The sequence below is a fragment of the Rhinolophus sinicus genome, chromosome 7 (genome assembly GCF_057876585.1).
Source record: "Rhinolophus sinicus isolate RSI-liver-muscle chromosome 7, RSI-T2T, whole genome shotgun sequence".
Taxonomy (NCBI): Eukaryota; Metazoa; Chordata; class Mammalia; order Chiroptera; family Rhinolophidae; genus Rhinolophus; species Rhinolophus sinicus.
Window position 1 is genome coordinate 12214813 of NC_142507.1, and position 20810 is coordinate 12235622.

General features: G+C 36.8%; 1 protein-coding gene across 1 annotated transcript in view; it reads right to left on the bottom strand.

Moving 5' to 3' along the window:
* The window catches only part of PREX2 (phosphatidylinositol-3,4,5-trisphosphate dependent Rac exchange factor 2), a 234360-nt gene that overhangs the window by 53835 nt on the left and 159715 nt on the right, over window positions 1–20810 (bottom strand). Inside the window, exons 32-34 of the mRNA XM_019726246.3 lie at window positions 16567–16784; window positions 12743–12845; window positions 4927–5070 (exon numbers count right to left, since the gene is read on the bottom strand). Coding sequence (XP_019581805.3) covers window positions 4927–5070; window positions 12743–12845; window positions 16567–16784 — 465 coding nt within the window. The remainder of the gene's footprint in view (window positions 1–4926; window positions 5071–12742; window positions 12846–16566; window positions 16785–20810) is intronic.

Below are 20810 nucleotides of genomic sequence, written 5' to 3' on the forward strand. Positions count from 1 at the left end.
AAAATAAAGGAAAATCTTCCTGATAAAACAATTCTCAAATACATGCCATATTCCATTGACAGGATGTTTACTTGTGAAAAGCAAATATTCCAGGAGGAGTCAATCTATCAGTGGTCATACTTTAGTGTGGATTCCTCTTACTAGTTGTAAAGCTAATAATGAAAGCCCTCGCATTTCAGTAAAACCACAACTCCGATGGTCCTCCACAGCTGTGTGACCTTGGCCATATTAATTAGTATCTGAGCTCCTCAGTTTCTTGATTTGGGAAATGAAAAATATGCATACCTACTAATTATGGTTCTTGGAAAAGAATTAAGTTAAATAATAGGATTAAGAAAGCCCATGACTACTCTTATCATTTATTGCAAGTGTTTTAGGTACTCGGCAACAGGCCCAGTACCCTACCGGCATTATCTAATTTCCCGGAGATACATGAGAGTGTTTAGTCAAACAGGAAGTTTTGGGAACTGAGAAGGTTCCATTCGAGAACACTTCACTTCGTGACTTAAGACCAGAAAGACTGGAGGAGAACACAAGGAAGGAGCAAGAAAAGAGGCAGGGTGAGGGATGGGGGATACAAGGAAACACCTGGGATCTAATTTTTATGTCTCGATGGCTCAACTTATCTAGAATGTCCAGTCCTGCTCTAAAAGTTTGTTACAATATAAAAACAAATTGAGATTTTCATTATGTCTCTTGACAATATTTTCAAATTAAAAATAGTTAAAATTCACAATTATGTACATTTTTAAAAAAGAGTCTAACAATTTTGTCAAGAGTCTCAGCAAATTTTCATGGCACCTGCATGGAGTCGTGGGGAAATAAACAAAAAAAAAAGATGACTTCTATATTTAAAAAGTAAATTTTATATGGCAAAGAAGAGGAAGGAGAACCACATCCTTTATTTTAGGTCAACAGCTTAGTTATTTGTTGTTGTAAAAAAAAGAAAAGGGAATGACGTTTTACCAAATTAAATTTCTATTTTCAGAAAAGTAGGTTAAATATATAGTAATGTCCCAACTTCAAAGTTAGACTTCTCTTTAACATGTTCTTATCTAGTTTCTGTAATTCTCATAATTTCATAATTTGTGGTCATATTTGGTACTTCCATCATTTCATACGTTCCTGTGGACATCTTAATTTCAGACCTCGAGTCTCCAGGACGCTGATAGAATAAATTCCTGTTGTTTTAAGCCACCCAGTTTGTGGCCTGTTGTTGCAGCCCTGGGAAACTAAAGACTTCCAGTGTCTCATTTGGGGAATGTATGCACCCCATCCCTGAACTCTAGCTCCATGGATTTATAGGTCCTGATCCTCAAAGGAGACAAAGCAGGAGTCCAACTGAACTAAGCTACGGTGGCCACCTGGGCACTTGAGGCTCCTTGTGCCAAGGTACCAGCAGCCAAGAAGAGCAATCACGACCTTGGCAAGGCTACTGTTACATAATGAGGGCAGGAAGAAATGTTTGGCACCCAAGTAATCCATTCAGGTCCCTCTTGGTATCCCCTTGGCCACGTTTGATGGTGAATGGACAACTGCATCAACCCTGGCCTGAGAAAGGCATCATAACCAGGGCATTAGGACCCTGGGGATGAAGGTCTTAGGTATGCCGTGGAGACCAGCAGAGGTTCAGACTGAGCGTAAGGCTCATCTACAATGGACAGCAGAAGGGGGGTAAATGAGAATCTATTGCCGCCCAAGACCAGCTGTAATAACAAGGGCTATGAGTTGTCTCATTAGCGTATTTTTTCTAAATCATCCCCCAGGAAGGGAGGCCCATCAGAGTCATGAAGAAGTCACTCCCAGTCCTTACAGAAATGCATCTGAAAGTGTCAGACGTGGACCATGGCTGATGCTCTGAGAGTCACCCACTCAGATCCCCTTTCAGAAATGAGGGGCCTGTTACCCAGATGCTATGATTGTCAGATGTCCCTCAGCTCTCAGCTCTGTAGAGCATCTTCAGCCTTTGCTGAGGAAAACTGTCCCATCCAAATCACATCCCCTCTAGGGGCAGCCAGCATCCTAATGACCTAATAAGGCAGAAGCGAAAAGGCCCAGCGCGCCTCAGCTCTCCAGAATCTAGAAATGTTGAACATTTGTGAAATGGATTAATCGAATTAAGCAATTATTAACTGCATAATTGCACAGTGTTTCATAATCCACAGTAACCCATGCCACACTCCCAGTGGCCATGAGAATAGCCTAGAAAGCTTCTAAAATATATTGGCATTTGGACCCCACCTCCCAGAGATTCTGACAGAATTGACTTGGTGTGAGACCAAGCATGGGTATTTTCTAAAACCTTCCCAAGATGATGAATGTGTAGCCAGTACTGAGAACCACTGAGAGAGAGCATGAAAACCAGCCACTGGGGAATGACCCTGAATATCACCCTCCTTAAATTCCCATTTTCACCCAGTTTAGTTACTTGCTTTATCTCACCCAGGGCTCGAGGATGCCGACAGGATGAATCTCTTGACCTGTAGGAAGTACTTAGAGAAGACTTCTTAGCATAAGCTTCACCTTCTAGTATTCTCGTTATGCTGACTTCACTGACTGGATGTTTCTATGATCCTTACCCTGGAAATCTAAATCATGTGTTTTGTCGGCCTAGATTCCTGTTCTCCCCCAGCAATGGCCCTTAGCAATGCATGTCCCCTAAAGTGTCCCCTTCTTGTTTCCAACCATGGAATTCCTGTTCTAATGGGTGGTCCCATCTCTGCAGGGTGCCCGATCAATGAGCATGCCCTCCTCTGCCCAAGGGTTGATCAGGCAAGAACACTGAGAAGAAGAGAGTACATTGGCTTTGTGTTCTAACTACAGGGTACCACAGAAAACTTTTGGAGGGCAGACTAAGAATGTCCCAGGAGATTTTCAAATTCATCTAATTTTTCTCTTTGCTAGCAAAGACCCATGTACACATGGGCACATAAAACTAAAACCCTCCAAATACATTTTCAGCCCAGTATAGACTCCAGGTGGAATCCCTTCCATTTACCACCACTTCCAACGACTCAAGCTAGGGCTGCATTTTCTGTACTTCCTTCAATCTGATGAACACTGAGTTCCTAATGGCTCCTCTTGGGAGTTTTATGAACGCTGAGGAACTTCTGCAGGCACTTTAAATAAACAACCTTATCAGTGACAGATTTTTAATGAGACAAACTGCTTTCCTGTCTTCTTTACCTATCTATGACCTCAACTGGAGAGTAGCATTTCCACTGTTGCTTCTTCGATTCGTTTTTCTATTTTACTGCTATGTGAATACTAATAATACCTAATGTTTGCTGTAGTTTCTTTTTAAAGTACATTTTTTATAGCGATATTGTACTTACAGAAATAACATATATTTAGGGGTTCTTTTTAAATTCATTGTAGCCACAATTATAAAATAGAGCTTGCTGGCAAAGGAATCGTTTTCCTATGCACATTTGCTGTTGGGTACGAATATTCAGCTATTTATGGCTGATGTGTCACAAATGTAATAATTTTTTTAGAAAAGATGCTTAATGCCATCTGTCATCTCAGTAATGATTTCAAAGACAGAATTTTTAATGAGAGAGACATAAAGGAAAAGAAGTAAAGAGGCATTAAAAACTGTGAGCTCTGGTTAAACCCTACGAAAGTCAACATTCCAGACAAGTATCCTTCCCTACCTTCTAAAACTACCTCTCTGTAATGGCTTTTAACATAGTTTAGGCTAAATTGTTCTCCAAACTTAGTGCCGAAGTCTATTTTAACTCGGTTTCTTCTTTTTTATTCCTTTTTATTACAGGATCTTTTATTACCTTTATGGATCCTACTATAGTCCTCCAAAGAAAAATGAAAGTACCTTCTAATAACTCTTAAGATCTCTTCACTGAAATTTCCCTCTGCTTAAATGTACTTTTGCCAAGAATCTGTTTGAGGGAGTCATTGATTTTAAATGATGGCAACAGAAGGAGAGGTAATCCATGTTTTAGAATTAAAATACTATGCATATGGTACAAGCAGAATTTTCACTTGGTAGTGAATTTAGATTTCATATCCCTGTCTGTTCTTCAGTTACAGAGGTTGATTTTATTCCTCTACACTTCCCATTTTTTATTGGAAAATAAAAATTCCACAACAAAACCAATGCAAGTCTTCGAGACTCAAAAGAAGGAAAAAATAAAATGCACTATGGTACCAATCAGAAAAATTGATATACTCTTGCGATTGCAGCCTGAATTTAAAAAAAAGAAGAAACAATCAAAGACTAGAGGAAACTAAACAATAATCTGGATTTCTGATCTTGTTGAACAACATTTGTGACCTCCGAAATGAAAAAAGATCCAGGACATTCCCTTAGAAGCCAATTCACTGTAAGAATCTTCTTAATCTTAATTTATTCTATTATAATTGACAATAAAGGCTCAATGCCAAAGGTTGTTTTATATTTATAAAAGTAATACATTTTATTGACAAAAATGACATAATGCAGAAAAACTCAAAGAATGAAAGAATCGTCATGAATCACCCAATGATATAGAAAACATTTTACGTACATGTAAGTCTATACATACATGTATGACATAATTGAGGCTATCATATAAATTTGTTTTCAGTGTATATTATCAACCTTTTCTATCTCATAAATATTTTTAACTATACAATTTTAATGGCTTTGCCATCATTTATTTAAGCAAAATAAACTTATCTTTATTTCAGTCACTCATGTCTTGTTTCTCCATTATAAATAATGCTGCAATACCATTTGATAAATATTTAAACCATACGTGATTCTTTCCTTAATAAACATTCCCAGAAGTAGATATATTACCTAGGTACTATGCAGGAATTTTTGAATTAATGAAAAAAATAACACAATGATTACAATTAATTTTTAAAAGTTGAGCAAGATAAAATAATGTAAGTACATGAAGCATAAAAAGGGAAGCAGTTTACCTTGTGCAAAAAGAACAGGATGGATTTTGAACCCTCCTCCATTTTTCAACCGTTGAGGCAGTTGTTCAAAATGATAACTATCAATGTAGAAGTAAACTTTCAGAGCTTGTCGACTTCCTTCCACTTGATATGTAAGAGGAACATCTAAAATGACATTTAACGTTATATTACATCCTAAAATCAGGACACGTTATATAGTATATTTGTTAATCTTTAAATAGAATCCTGAAAATTACTAGAAACTAAATTATCTTAAAAGTACCCACGTATGTCAAGTTCAGGTTAGGCATACTTACAGTGCTATTAAATGAAAGAGTTTACATCAGATTCTCATTAGCTAAAGCAACAGATTTATCATTATACTGTATATAAAATTCTGTAAAAGGAAACTTCGTTACACTTTGATGCACCAGATGTCTCACTTAACTAAATGAGAAGTTTAGCTACATGTGGTTTGGAATCACAATCTCTCAGGACCAGTTGCCTCATTCATATTTTAGTCAAAATGAGTCCAACGGGTACACTTCTTAAGCAGTGTGCAAGAAATTGAGTACATAACAACCATTACCGAAATCTTCACGAGATTTGCAAGTTCTATTCCAAGCTCCAGGACAAAAATGGATTACCTCCATTGATGCCCAATAGTCATTAGAAATTATCTGTTCAGGGGGCAGCCAGATGGCTCAGTTGGTTAGAGCTTGAGCTCTGAACAACAGGGTCGCTGGTTTGATTCCCACATGGGCCAGTGAGCTGCGCCCTCCACAGCTAGATTGAGGAAAATGAGCTGCTGCTGAGCTTCTGGAGGGGCTCAGTTAGTTAGAGCACAAGCTCTCAAAAAGGTTGCTGGTTCAATCCCCGCATGGGATGGTGGGCTGCGCCCCCTGCAACTAAAGATTGAAAACAGCAACTGGACTTGGAGCTGAGCTGCGCCCTCCACAACTGGATTGAAGGACAATGACTTGGAGCTGAGGGGCCCTGGAGAAGCACACTGTTCCCCAATATTCCCCAATAAAAATTTTTTTAAAAATTATCTGTTCAAACTCTTTTAGCTATTTTTAAATATTCCAAATTTAGTTACTCAAAGAAAGCCAACTAATTCAAAAAGCTAAAATCCTGCAAGAGCATATCACAGTGCTATCATAAATTCTCTTCATTTTATGATACTTATCCAAGAAAAATAATTTCCACATAACTAAAAAAAAATGTGCTATGGAAGGCAGTGTGGAGGTTCCTCAAAAAATTATGAATAGAATTACCGTATGACCCAGCAATCCCTCTCCTGGTATTATCTACCCAAAAAATCTGAAAACATTTATCCGTAAAGACACATGTGCTCCAATGTTCACTGCAACTTTATTTATGGTGGCCAAGACATGGACACAATCAAAATGTCCTTCGATAGATGAATGGATAAAGAAGTTGTGGTATATATACACAATGGAATACTATTTGGCAGTAAGAAAAGATGAAATAGGACTATTTGTGACAACATGGATGGATCTTGGGAGTATAATGCTAAGCGAAATAAGTCAGACAGAAAAAGCAGAGAACCATATGATTTCACTGATATGTGGTATATAAACCAAAAACAGCAAAAGATCAAGACAAACAAATGAGAAACAAAAACTCATAGACACAGACAATAGTTTAGTGGTTACCAGAGGGTAAAGGGTTTGCGGGGTGGGAGATGAGGGTAAGGGGGATCAAATATATGGTGATGGACGGAGAACTGACTCTGGGTGGTGAACACACAATGGGATTTATAGATGATGTAATACAGAACTGTACACCTGAAATCTATGTAATATTACTAACAATTGTCATTCCCAATAACTTAAAAAAAAAAAGTAAAATCTTTCTCAAAAGCTAGAATAATCACATTAACCAGTTAAAAACTAAGGCCCAAATTTAGTAGGCATTTAATGTATGTTCTTGATTCAGTATTTATTATTTCTAACCTGCTTCTTGAAATAAAACTATATATAAAAATAGAGTTCAGGTTAATTATTATTAATGATAACAGATTCCAAACTTATTAAATGTATCTAATTCTGCATATCAGTAGAGACATTGTATTAACATCTACAAGTCTCTTTTATGCATATACTAATAATGCTTTTACTTTTGTGTATACATATTTTTAAGGAAGATGAAGGATTTTAGTTTGGGAAAAAGAATAAATAAATTTCCCAGTTGAAGAGTTGGAAATTAACTACATGTTAATGATTGGGAAAATCCTTTTTTTTTTTCTGGTTCAAAATATAGAAAAAAGATATATGGACACTAACGAAAATACAGATTTATATACACTAAATATTTGCATCTCTAGCTCCCCTTGTCATAAATGTCTTTCACATACATTTTCATTTTTGTTAAATTCCATTCCTTTACTCTTTGGCACCAACATAGCCAATCTCTATGTTACCAAATGAATAATGTTATTGAAAGGAAAATAATAATGCAGCAGTGAGTTCTATACTATAGGACTAGTAAAGAACAAATAAAGACGCTATACCAGGAATTAAGAAACTGAAAATTATCAAGTATATTAAATTTAAACAGAAGTTTAAACCTGAGAGTACTACATAGAAGAATGGAAACCCGTTTCTCTCAAAGTATTTGGTGCACCTGAAAAGAACCTAATAAAGTGGAGTTGAAAATTGCTGCCTTTTATTTTTGGAAATTTATCAACCATGAAAAACAAACTGGATGATTAGGACTATGTCATGATTAAAAGTTCCAAAAACATTACTGCATAAGAGAAAGGTCTCTGGTTCTCTCCTCTTGAGAGATTCCTCCTGGAGAGAAATTTCAGTGGGGATATCCCATCCCTGTAAACATGGCCCCACCTCATGGAATGGGCCAGTGAGTTTGAAAATAAGTCTTTAACTAAATTTAGTTGTTAGTTCCCTCTGCCTGAATTTCTCTTCCTTGAACCTCTGCAGGGCTGGGTCTGTCTCGTCCTGCAGATTTCAGCTTAAAGGCTACTTCTGCTGAGAGCCCTTCGCTGGTGACCCTTAAAGGACCACCTCACCGTTATCCTTCCTGCACGCTAATTACCTCCACAGGCTTGATCACGACCCTACCTGTCTTTGTAATTATTCCTTATTTGTTGTCTCCCAACAAGGCTGTGAGCTCCGTGACGACAGGGACCCATCTGTCTTGTTCACCATGGCACCCACAGTTCCAGGTACATGCCTGGCCCATGCAGAGAGTGGAGCTCAAAATAGCCATCCCCATAATAATTACCATAAAATGACCTGTATCACCATGGAAAAGGGGAAGATCTGTTGTCATTATAGTCTCCAAAACCATGGAGATTTTCCACAAAATGAATTTAATTAGATATAACCTAATCATTTAGCTCATTTATTCCTTCTTCACCAATTATATAATACGACATGGGAAGTATCTTACACGTTCCCTGTACTGAAGTGAGTCAGACTGTCCATTCACTTTGCAGCTCTCACTAAGCGCCACGCCAACAGGGACTTTGTATCATTTATCACCATGACATTCCTAGAACTTGGCTCAGCACTGAGCATGTTACACATACTTAACAATGATTTCTCCCCCCAAAATCAAATGTCTTCAGTGCAGACAGTTGATTCCACTTACTTGGCATGCCATAGTTCTTCAGAATCTCATTATTCTCTAATATAAAAATAAGACAAATGAGGAATGCTAAACGTAACTTCTTAAAAAAAGAATGCAAAGTAATAAAGCGAGGAGGATGGATTCAAATATTTACTGAATATTACCAGGAGCCTGACTAACTGCTAGAGACTTTCAAATACATTATCTTATTTAAGCCTCATAATCCTGTGAGTCAAGGAAAGCTGATCTTCTCATGTTTGCAGATGAGAACGGAGCCAGGATTTGAACTAAGTTTTCTTGACTTAAAGGCAGATGTTCACTTCGGTCTCCTTTGTTCTCATCTTCATGCTTCCAACCCTCCGTACTCAGCCCTTCCCTCACAGACACACAGCCGCCTCATTTCATTACAAATTAATTAGTCAATCTGACTCCTCTGCTTCTATGCTTATAGAAAGATCAAATCATATATAATTAATGATAAAGCTCTAGTTTTCTTACACTACTTAAATAAGATGTGATGACACTTGGGTACTGAGGAATTCTCTTCTTTCACGAATTGACTTAAAATGACAACTCTATTCCTACCATTACCGTTTTTAATTTGCTTGGACCATCTCATCCCATAGCATTGGAACGGACCTTTCACTAAGGAACTGTTTGCAGAAGTTTTGAGGAAATACATAAAAATGTATTGCCAAATGTATATCACAGGTGTCTGTCACAGGTTCACCTAATTTATATACTAAATATTACTTTCATGGTTTTAATTATCTTTAATAGTATATTTTTCAATATGCCAATGTTAAATCTCTCATAATGGATATGCAATAAGTAAATATTTTATCAAGCTTATGATATTGGTTCCTCTCCTGCTTGCTCAACAGACCATTCACCGGAATATCATATTTGAACCATGGGAAACAGTACTTCTGTGAGCCTATAGTTCCTCAGGCAAAATATAGAAGAAAAAAATATTAGGTTATGTTGTGACAATAAGAGTTTCTCTACGTTCAGCAAAATTGTGCCTACATTGCTCAATAAAAATCTATTCTATCCATGCCCACAGAAGACCATATACTTTGTTCAAATAATATTATCCTTATCAAATAATCCACTTTGCCAGACAAATTCTCCCTTGAATATGACCTATATTCCTAACATCGTAATTCACGTTCTCTCTCATTGATCAGTGAAGGTGAAACTTGAATAAAGTTCTCTTTTCTGTACCTTTATATGATACACACAGAATCAACCACTTCTTCCATCTCCACCGCTACGCTCGAGGTCAAGGTCACCACCCTCTTTCACGTGGGTGACTAAGCAGTAGCTCCCTCAGCAGTCTCTCTGCTTCTGCCCTGGCAGAGATGGTCTATTTGACACAGCAGGCTGAGGCAGCCTGTAGCAGGTAAGCCAGATCACGCCATTGCTCTGCTCAGTGGCTTAATTAGAAAGGCAAAGTTATTCCAATGGTCTGCCTTCTTCTTCAGTCCCATCTCCTACTCTTTTCTCCTCACTCACTCCACTCCAGCCACAGGCCTGCTTGCAATACTGAAAGAATGCCACACATGCTCCCACCTCAGAGTCTTTGCTCTTATTGTTCCGATGAAACCCTTATTGTTCCAATGCAACACCCCTCTCCCAAATATCTATATGATTTGCTCCCTGAACCCCTTGAGGTCTTTGCTCTCCTCCTTAGTGCAGGTTGCCTCCCTAGCTTGTCAGACATTTGCAACCTTTCACCTGCCCCTTCATGTTCAGGCATTCCTCTGTTTCCCTCATACATTCACATTATTATCTTTTAATTTATTATCAGATTAACTCATTGTTCTTGCTTATTATTTATCTCTCCCACTTGAATATCAGCTCTGTGAGGGCTATGTGTCGGTTTAGTTCTCTACTATGTCCAACACCTACAATAGAGTTTGGCCATAGTAGGCATTTAAGAAATTTCTGATCAATGAATAAATGAACGATTATCATTCTTAAATCAGATCGTGGATTAAGTGAATATTTATTGAGTCTCTATTTATTGTACTAGACACTGGAAATGTGTACATAAATAAGAACCGTTCCCAGCCCTGAAGAAGCTCGCATCTTCTATCATAATACATAATATCTCACACTTATGGAAAAAACAAAAGACAGAAAAATAACAAACTGCTAAAGGAACTCTTGGATTGATAGCTACATTTTAAACCTATGTATGACATGTTGAAATGATAGATAAATGATGATAACTTGCAGAAACTAAGATACAGAGATTAGACCCTAGGTATTGCGATTTCTCTGAACGTATATTTCTAAATTACCGAATTTGTAAATTGCTGGTAAACTGCTAAATCAGAGGGATACTTTTCAATTCTTCAATTCATAAAGTAACTTCTTTGTAACATTAGATACAACTATGTTTGTTGAAATTCTCTTTCATTCTTCACACTATTTGTTTTTATTTTTATAACCATAAAACCCTTTTGCCTGTGGCAGTACATATATTTAATTGATATTTATTCATTCATTTCCTTGAAAAAAAAATTGCCTCTTTTTGTTCCAGGCACTTTTGGGTGCTGGAGATATAACGAACAAGACAGGAAAAGGTTTTGCCATCTTGGATATTGTACAGGACAAATAAATGAATCAAGATAGTTATTGTGATTATATTTGAACACTAACATTTTTGACACTCAGATGAAATGATTTTCAATTTTCATTTTTAAGCTAACAGAAAAATGTAGAATATCTACTCCTTCAGGATTAAATTATAACTTTTATCAATTACTTCCAGGTCAACAATTATAATGTCTTTCTCGATTGGTTTCTGATCTAAACATTTTACAAATTGAGCATAATGTAGGACTCTAAATACTTGTTTACATTGCCTGCTAGCACATTCTCTATGGGATCAATTAAAGATAAAGAGTGCAAATTCGATGTAATCAGTTTTGCTAAATAATTGTGATATATTTGAGAAAAAGCTTTAGAGGTCACAGAGTTTATCCACACAGTCAGAAACATTAGGGCAGTCCTCTTATTTAAAAAACAAAAAAAAACAACACAAAAAATCTTGACATGAAAAAAGCAGCAGAAAAAACAAATATTCTATGACCCTACTTATATAAGGTACCTAGCACCGGCAAATTCATAGAGACAAAGTTGAACAGAGGTTACCAGGGCCAGGAGGAGGGGGAAATGGAAACTTGTTATTTAAGGAGTATGGAGTTTCTGTTTAGGAAGATGAAAAAGTTTGGGAGATGGATGTTGGAAATGGTTGCACAACACTGTGGGTATACTTAATGTCACTGAATTATATACTGAAAATTGGTTAAATGGTAAATTTTATGGTATGTATGTTTTACCACAATAACAACAACAAAGAAAATCTTGACGAGCACACACTCAAAAAACGTTTTGGAAGCCAAACTAATAGATAAAAATAAAAGTTTCGAATTACCTGTGGATTTAAATTATATATACTTTCTGTCACTTCCAAATTGGCTATTAGTAAGTGTGTTGCCCTAAATATGTTATTTTATACAAAACCATAAAATCTTCATATTAAATACCAGGCGTGCCCAAAAAAATGTATACACATTTTAAGAGATGTTATCTATGTGTTGAATTACAGTGGCAGTGTGTAGTATGACATTTGTTCAAAAGATGACATTAATCAAATGAATGCTAGCATCACCAAGACAGTTAAATGCTAGCAAGACAGTTAAACAAAACGGCAAAAGCACGGTTGTCGTTGGAGGAGTACAAGACCATTTTGAAGTGGTATTTGAAATTCGAGAACTTTGCGGAAGTCTAATGACAATGGAGGCAGGAGTATGTAAAAGAACCTCCAACACGCCTAACAAGTGCATTCATTTGTGATAAGTTTGAGACACATGGCACTGTGTGAAGAAATTGAAACGGCATGCTCAGTGACATAAGTGGACTTCGGTCAACGTTGCTCAAGCAGTTCACTATAATCAGAAGTGTCTAGACGCTGATGGTAACCACTTTGAGCACCTCTTGTAACTGCAGAAGTCAAACATGACTTGGATTCATCTTTTGTTATTGGAATATATTGAGTATTACAATTTTAATACAGTTTTTTCCTTTCTTAAAATGTGTATACATGTTTTTGGCACCCTTTGTATATTACTATCAAAGCATTACCATATGTTGTTTGATGCCAAAGAAATTCTATAAAACACCTTTGAAACATTTAACTACTTACTTGCAACTAGTGGTTCCTCTTCGGATGGTTTAAAGTAAAAAGAAACCTTTTCTAAATCAAAGAGTGCAACCAGTGTATCTTCTAGCATGGCTTGTTCATCTGTCTAGAAAGAAAGAAAAACACCTTACATGACATGATAGTTTTGTATAGAACATAATATAACATTACACAATATAACATCTCCACACCCAAACTAGCTTCACTTGTGTGTTATTCACATACGAGTACAAACCAAATGATCAACACTTAACTGAGAATTTACTGCCTAAAATGAAATTCATAAATCTCTCAAAGTTACAAGTTTCTTTTACAGCTTTATACTTTTCTCTATTGTCTAAATGGCTCTACACAACTTTTCAGTCTATTTTATAGCTAGATACTAATCATATTGATTTTGTTTGTTATTTACAAAGATATCTGTACATAAAAAGCATGTTATTTGCCTCTAAATTTCTATAATCTTATCAATATAACAGCTGAAAGGCAAACATATTGTTTTATTAAAAAGCCCCAGTGCATAAGGGTCATCCTATTCTACAATCAGATAACTTAGGCCTTATTCATTTTGCAATTTATTAAAAGTGTGATAAAAGCAATTTGCATGTGTGGAATGATTTTTCTATCAAAGAGCTTAGGGACAAGAATAATTTCCATCTCAACTGCCTTTATGGGACCTTAAACTAGAATCTTTTGAATATGAGATCTGATTTGTTTTCATCATTCATTTTATTCTTATTGCATGTTGTTTTACAGCTGAGGCAGGTAAGGTCCAGACACAGTAACAAGTTCAGTGCAAGTCTTAGCATTATCATCTTTCTAGTACTAGATTCTGGCCTTCAAATGAGTAGTTTAGTGCACTATCTGGAGGCTTTTACTAATTCCCTCACAAATGAATAATTAACCTCATCATACATAGCTTATTATTTAAAGATAACATTTGTTTCCTTGAGAATGTCAATGATCCTTTTAAACAATAATTTGAACATGCTATCCACTCATTTGAAAAGTTGCTGTAAGCTTATAGGCATATTTGTGGGGTAGTATTAGTAGAGGGTACAGGAGATGGTAAAGAATTTCCACTGTGTGAAAAAGAATAAGAGGCAGGCCCAGGCCCTACGGAAGGACAGCATGGAAAGCAAAAGATTAAGAAAGTCGTGACCTTTGCACCTTGGTTTGGTACTAAATACAGTGTATAGTGCACAGCAAGTGCTGGATAAATGTTTATTAATCTTATTTTTTAAAGTCCTTTGAAGCAGCAGGAAAACATATTGAACCTACAATTAGAAGGACGGGACTGAAAAACTGGCAGTTTTCTAACTGAGAGGAATACACACAGGAAGAAATGTCCCACACAGGGTGGCGTCTGATCGCTGTAGTGGAAACCACAATGTGTGATGCTCTGGCAGAAGCAGAGGAGGGGCTAAAGTGACACCCAAGTGACCACCAGGGACTGTGCTCAGAGCTCAGGGACAGACAGACTGCTAGTGCCTGCAGCTCCCAGAGGGAGCTCCCTTCACACAGCTGGGAGGCTTTTATGCTCATTTCAGAGGCAGAAAGACTATGCATTTCTTTGATTTTTGTTGCAACCTTTCGATTTTTTTGTATCAATACTTCAAATAAACATAATTGTTTTACAAGCCAATTAAAAAAAAAAAAAACCAGCTTCCTTGAGATATAATTTACATCCTTGAAAACTCACCCATTTAAAGTGTATAGCTCACTGGTTTTTAGTATATTCAGAGTTGTGTACTATCACCATCATCTCATTTTAGAATCTTTTCCCCACCTCCCGAGAAACTCAGTATCCATAAGCATTCACTCCCCACATCCCGCCCCCCAATTCTCAGCCCCAGGCAACCACTAGCCTGTTTTCAGTCTCCAAAATTTGCCTATTTCACACATTACATAATAATAGAATCACATAATATGTAATCTTTTGTAACTGGCTTATTTCATGTAGCATAATGTTTCCAACACTCATCCATGTTGTAGCATGTGCCAGTACTTCATTCTCTTTTTTGCTGAATAATAGTCCATTGCGTGGCTATACCGCAACTTATTTGTCTCCTCATCCATCCATGGACATTTGGGTTGTTTCCACTTCTTAGCTATAATGAATAATCTTGCTAGGGACATTTGTGTACAAGGTTTTGTGTGAATGTAAGCTTTCGTTTCTCTTGGGCATTACCAAGGAGTAGAATTTCTGGGTAATCTGGAAATTCTGTTTAACATTTTGAGGAACTGTTAAACTGTTTTCCAAAATGACTTGACTATTTTACATTCCCACCACTTTGCCACACTTGGGATTCACTGTCTTTGGGATGACAGCCATCCACATCTGAGGTGACACAGTATCGCATGGTAGTTTCGAGCTGCATTTCCCCAATGATGTTGATCGTCTTCTCATGTGCTTTTTGGCCCTTTTATATCTTCTCTGGAGAAACATCTATTCAAATCCTTTGCCCACTTTTTAACTGAGTTGTCTTTTTATTGTTTAGTTTTAAGGATTCATTATACAATCTAGATATAAGTCACTTAGCAAATCTATGAATTACAAATATTTTCTCCCATTCTTTGGGATTTCTTAAGTTTAAAGTCCCAGCACTTGATCAGACAATGGCAGTTTTAAAGTAAGAATATAATAGAAATGAAGCCACATTCATTCATTCATTCATTCATTCAACATTGTCTACCATGTATTTGGAAGTGGGCTTCCTATCTTATGTAATTTCTATCTGATAAACAATAGTTAATTAATATTTATTTTTAAGCTACTTTTCCAAGTACCTTATTTCAATTTTTCTTCATTAATTAAATCTTTCTTATTTGGTTATAAGCAACCAAATAAGAAATGACTCACCCACAGCGAGATGGAATCTGTTCAAAAGAATCTATTTCACTGAAGTACACTGAGGTAGACTTCTCCACCTTGTCATTCTAGAACCTTTTATAACTGTGCAGTACAGTGATTACCTCCCTGTCCTCAATGTTATTGAAGAAAACCATTCTTTTGATGTATAAACTCATGTATATTTCTTTAAAAATTCAACCATGTTACTTGGTAGCTATGTTTTCTGTCTATTTTCACAGATGGCATAGCCTGTCATGTTTCAAATCACAAGTCTATTTACCTAGCACCTTAAGTTTACATATAGAGTCAACATGTTTGCCTTAGAACATCATGACAATGATCAGAACCACAGAAAGTATACGGGAAAAATCTCTAAGCTTACCCCAATGCTATTGATCAACTATTTTGAGATGCTTTCTTGACACCCACTGTGGAAAACTGGTACACAAACATGAACGAGTCTATAGCAATGAAGGCAAAGTTCTTCGATTTAACAGGATAAATGTGTATACAAAGGAAGGAAATAAAGTCCTTTAACACATGCCAATTTTAAACAGATTGTCAGACGGGATGATGTGCAAATTGTCGGCGCTTTCAATCAAGAAAGCTCCAGATTATCAACCTCAGTAGGATCTTGGGTTTCATGGCAGGCTGTTTCTTCTGGGTTGGAAATGGAACCTTAGCTGGAAGATCCTCACTCCTCAACTGACCTTTCTCAGTCAGTGCTTAGGGATGCAGGAATTAGTAACAGATGGAGGCTTTCTCGGCTTTTAGCAGCCACTGAGAATAGACAAAAATAAGGAAAGAAGGAATGCCTTCTACATACCTATTAAAGCTCGATTTACCCATGAAAAAGTATCTTCTTTTAAAGGCTGAATGACCGCGGATGCAATGACGAATAACCACTTCTTATTTGGGAATATGTTACAATGTGGGTTACAGGTGACATAGTGGGAGGCACGTGATTCCTTACCAAGTTTGGCGACAGAAGAGATTGAAAATGAAAAAGAACGCCTGCATTCGCTATCTGTTCCAGCCACCTCCTGCTGGCTTCCCATGTTTCCATCTCATTTTCCTTGCTGTTGTCAAACATCTGGTTTAAAGCTGCCATGAGCTGCTCCGAGAAGGCGCAGACTGTGGCCACAAGGCTCTGGCAGAAAACCATGTCTCTTCGGAGCTGTGGCTCACTGTCTGCGTGCGATCCAGGGGAACAGAAAGACAGTGTTGAGAAATGTCGCAGTGAATAAAACCAATTTCTTAAGCATGTACATTCGCTGTTCTTTCATCCTTTCACCAAACTCAGCATGTGAAAAATGTGCATTTGAGCTCTATTAATGAGCACATACATTTTAGCAAATTTGCTATGGAGAAAACATTAAACACCAGAAAATATTAGAAACCTATAAAATAATTTAATCAATTAATCGATCTTAATTGATGTGGTGATTTTATTTTGTAATTACCAAATTGTTTTATAAAACCCAAGGAAAAAAATAAAGCTGTATTTATTTGCATATTTTTTTGTCTGATGCACTGCAATCTGCATTTGTTGTGTGAACTTTCCTAAAGGAAACTCTATGTCCAATATTTCAGTTTATGCAGACAAATGAAATACAATAGTATGAAGACTAAATTTTTTTTAATTACCTACTAAACCTACTGAAATATTAATGTGAAATGCACATGGGGAAAAGTGTACTGATGTCCAACCTTTTGTAACAATAAGCAAATCTGTATCTCCTGAACTTACCTATTCTACCTCATGAGTTGTAAATACATCTAGTTCATAAACTCTTACATTTCTTTGAAATAAGTAATGGATTTATAATTTTAGCATAAACTGATTTTTACTAGGATTGTTATTCTGCAATTGACTGGATTTTGGATTGACTCACTTTGAAGGTATGTTTACCCTGTGAACTGTCACTCTTGGGCCACAGTTTTTACAAGTGGAAAGAAAGCTAGCTGTGCCTCCGAGAACCTGATTACAAAGGGTTAACTTCTTCGGGTGCCTAGATATATGCAAACTACATAAACAATATAAACACCAAGCCATACATTATGTACACTGAAAAATCACTAGTATTAGAAGAACAACAAAGGCAAACATAATCATATTCCCAAAAGTGTGCTGAACGTTTTAAAGCTTCACAACTTTCTGAAATGAAGAATTGTCAATGTTGGTGTATAACATATATACAAATGCTGCCTTTATTCAATATGAGTTCTTGCTTTATTGATGAAAAGGCAAAATTTTAAGTTGCTTACCAAAAACACAGATGGTCTTTAAAAACCATCAAAGGCATGTGTACACATAATGTAATTGCTGTGTGTTACTTAGTTTCTCTGTTAGTGAAAGCTATTTTTGAAAATTTTATTAGAAAAATAATTAAATATTAAAAGATTTAATTTCATAGTGAAATATTCATTCATTAGGTTGAACAATAAGAACTAGCTGTGTTAGTAGGTCAAAATGCTTGAATATGGCATCTCCATGTGGTCCAATTTATTAATTTAACCAACAACATGTGTTAGACAGTTTCCTTAAGTAGTTACATACCATGTGCCTCATTCTAATAGCTGGAAAACAGTGTTTCCTAGGTAACTATAAAATAGTGAAACTGGGAAAGAGCTTTGTTCAATTCTCAATTAAGAAAAAAGCAAAACACCTATTTTGTTGTTGTACACAATTTCTAACAGAGTGTATATAGACAATAAATATTTACTGAATTAATGAATAAAAATAATAAACCAGTCAAGCAACAAACAAATGAAGTAAGTGAAACAAAAATATATGAGCTCACTCTCTAGCTTCTTGAAATTTCTGTCTTCAGTCTGACTTAGAAGGGTAATTCAGGTAGAAATGCAATAAGTAAAAATTGCCCTATCTTTCTTGTATATTCTTGCTTTGCTTTTCAGTTGTTCTGTAGTAAAGCGGAATATCTGGGGAAAGTTCTAAAAATACTTCAGTAGCTTTGGCAGGAATACTCCCACCTACAACATGAGAGCAATTTCTTAATAAAAATCTAATTGGAAAGAACTTTCTAGTATCAAGAGTAGAAAGCTTAGGTCTAGAGAAGAAAGATTCTGGTTGCACTGTGAGCTTTAGAAGAGATCACAGGGGTTAGTAACTTTGCCTGTGGTAGAAATAATTATCTACAAATTACTTTTGAGAAGAAATTCTCAATTTTTTTTTTTTTTTTTTTTTTGCGTTAAAAAAGAATACTTGGATGTCTATTCTACTTTCTGCTACTAAATTCTCTACGCATTTTAAGCCAAAATAAAATTTGCATTCAACTTCATTATCAAATCAGAACCAATCAAGCACTGAATTCAAACTTTAACACTGAATGTCCCACAGGAATTAAACACTGCACAAATAACTGGGGGTATGAAGGAGTCCAAAGGAGACCTTGGCCACGTCCATGCTCACAATAGAATGACAGAGCAGATATGTAAGATGCCCTTGAACCACACTGCCATTTAAATCTTAATCCAACGTATTTTCAAATGAAAAACCCTTAATAAATGCTTATTGCATCATGTGACTTTCAACTGCCTCCTTCCTACTTTCGAGTCTAGTTTGCATAGATTTAAAAATGCACATCATATATTAAGAGCTTTTCAAGTGACTTTTGATGCGTTATTGTAATGGTGGAATTTGGTAAATCAGTAACGCAGTTAGATTGAGCTCGTTTGCAGTTTGACTCACCACATAGCTCGCTATCTAGCCACCTGTAAAATTAGACTTAGTTTGCAGTTAGATCCATCCTGATATTCAGCTGCTTTTTTCTTTGTTTCTCCCCTCATTAAGTGACTTAAAAACTCTGCTTCGTTCCCTTTCTCAAGGCTACCCATACCTCGTTAATCCATTTAATCAACAAAATCCTAACCTGAAAAGAGCAATTTCTTAATCCTCAGGCGCCCAGACACTAAAATCCAATTTGCAACTCCCATACAGTTTTTACTGGTGATGCATAAAACCCCAGGTTGCAGTGGCCCAGTCTGAGAGAGGAGTCCTGACATAACACTCTCTTAAAACAGACCAGACCCCAGGAAGGGATGTCAGCCCTCAGACTTGCCTGACCACTCCCCCTTTCCTTTGTTCTTCTTGTGTATCTATAAAACCTTCTGCCCTTTCCGGAGATGCCTTTAGACAGATATGCCATCCTCTCAGAATGTAAGCATTCTGAATAAAACCTGCTTTTCTTTCCACCAGGCTTGTCTCTCGATTTTCAACTTTTCCAAGTGGCAGGCAGCCGAATCTTTAGCACGATATCATTATCATCTCACAGTGAGTAGCAAAGGCAGAAAACTCAGAGCAGCAGAAGGGGGCTTTACTCGTACTATCTATCCCCAAGTTCCATTTACAGCTTCTCAATACATCACTGTCCTCCATCCATCCATCCCAGGCACCTTCACAGGGTTGTTGTGAGAACATAATAGAGCGGTATATCTGAAAGCAGCCAGACAGTGGCTGTACAGACCTCTCTGAGCCACACAGTACTACCCAGCATCCCTCAAACAGAAAGTGCCCTTATAAACTCTTACAGCCCATGCATTTGCTCATGGACCCTCTGGCGATGGGCCCTTCTCCTCATCGTCCATCAGCAAACCTGAAATCATTGGTCAAGCGTCAACTCATTGAACTATTAAAACTCTTTAAAATATTATCTCCCCTCTGACATTTCCCCTCTCTTTCTGGAAGTTTTGTGCATTTCTTTCTGCCACTGCAGGCCTGAGGGCATCCCTCTGCGAGATGGCTAAGGACCTAGCATGGTGAGAGTTGGTTTATTTATCTGTGATCCCCAGGGACAATCCTCTCAGAGGGCTGGGGAAGTGGCATATGCACTGTGAATTATGCTCATGGACTTTAGAGACACAGAATTTGCTTTCATCTATCCATTCCGCCAATTTTAAACCAGATCATCCTAAGGGTCAGATCCCTTTATGTAAAATGGGGTATGCCTACGTCTTAGATCTTCAATAAAGATAAATGGGATAAACACATTGAGAGCACGCAGCCAAGTGAAATTGGACGGTATCATTATAGTGATTCTTCTTTTCTCTAACATCTAAGATGGTGTCCAGCACTGAGTGGGTGCTCAGTTTTATTGCTAAAGGGAGAGGGAACAATGTAACAAAGAAATCAAAATAAGCTAACGCGCAGCAAAAATGTATATGCCTTTTCCTTTTAATCACACGGCTATTTGAAAT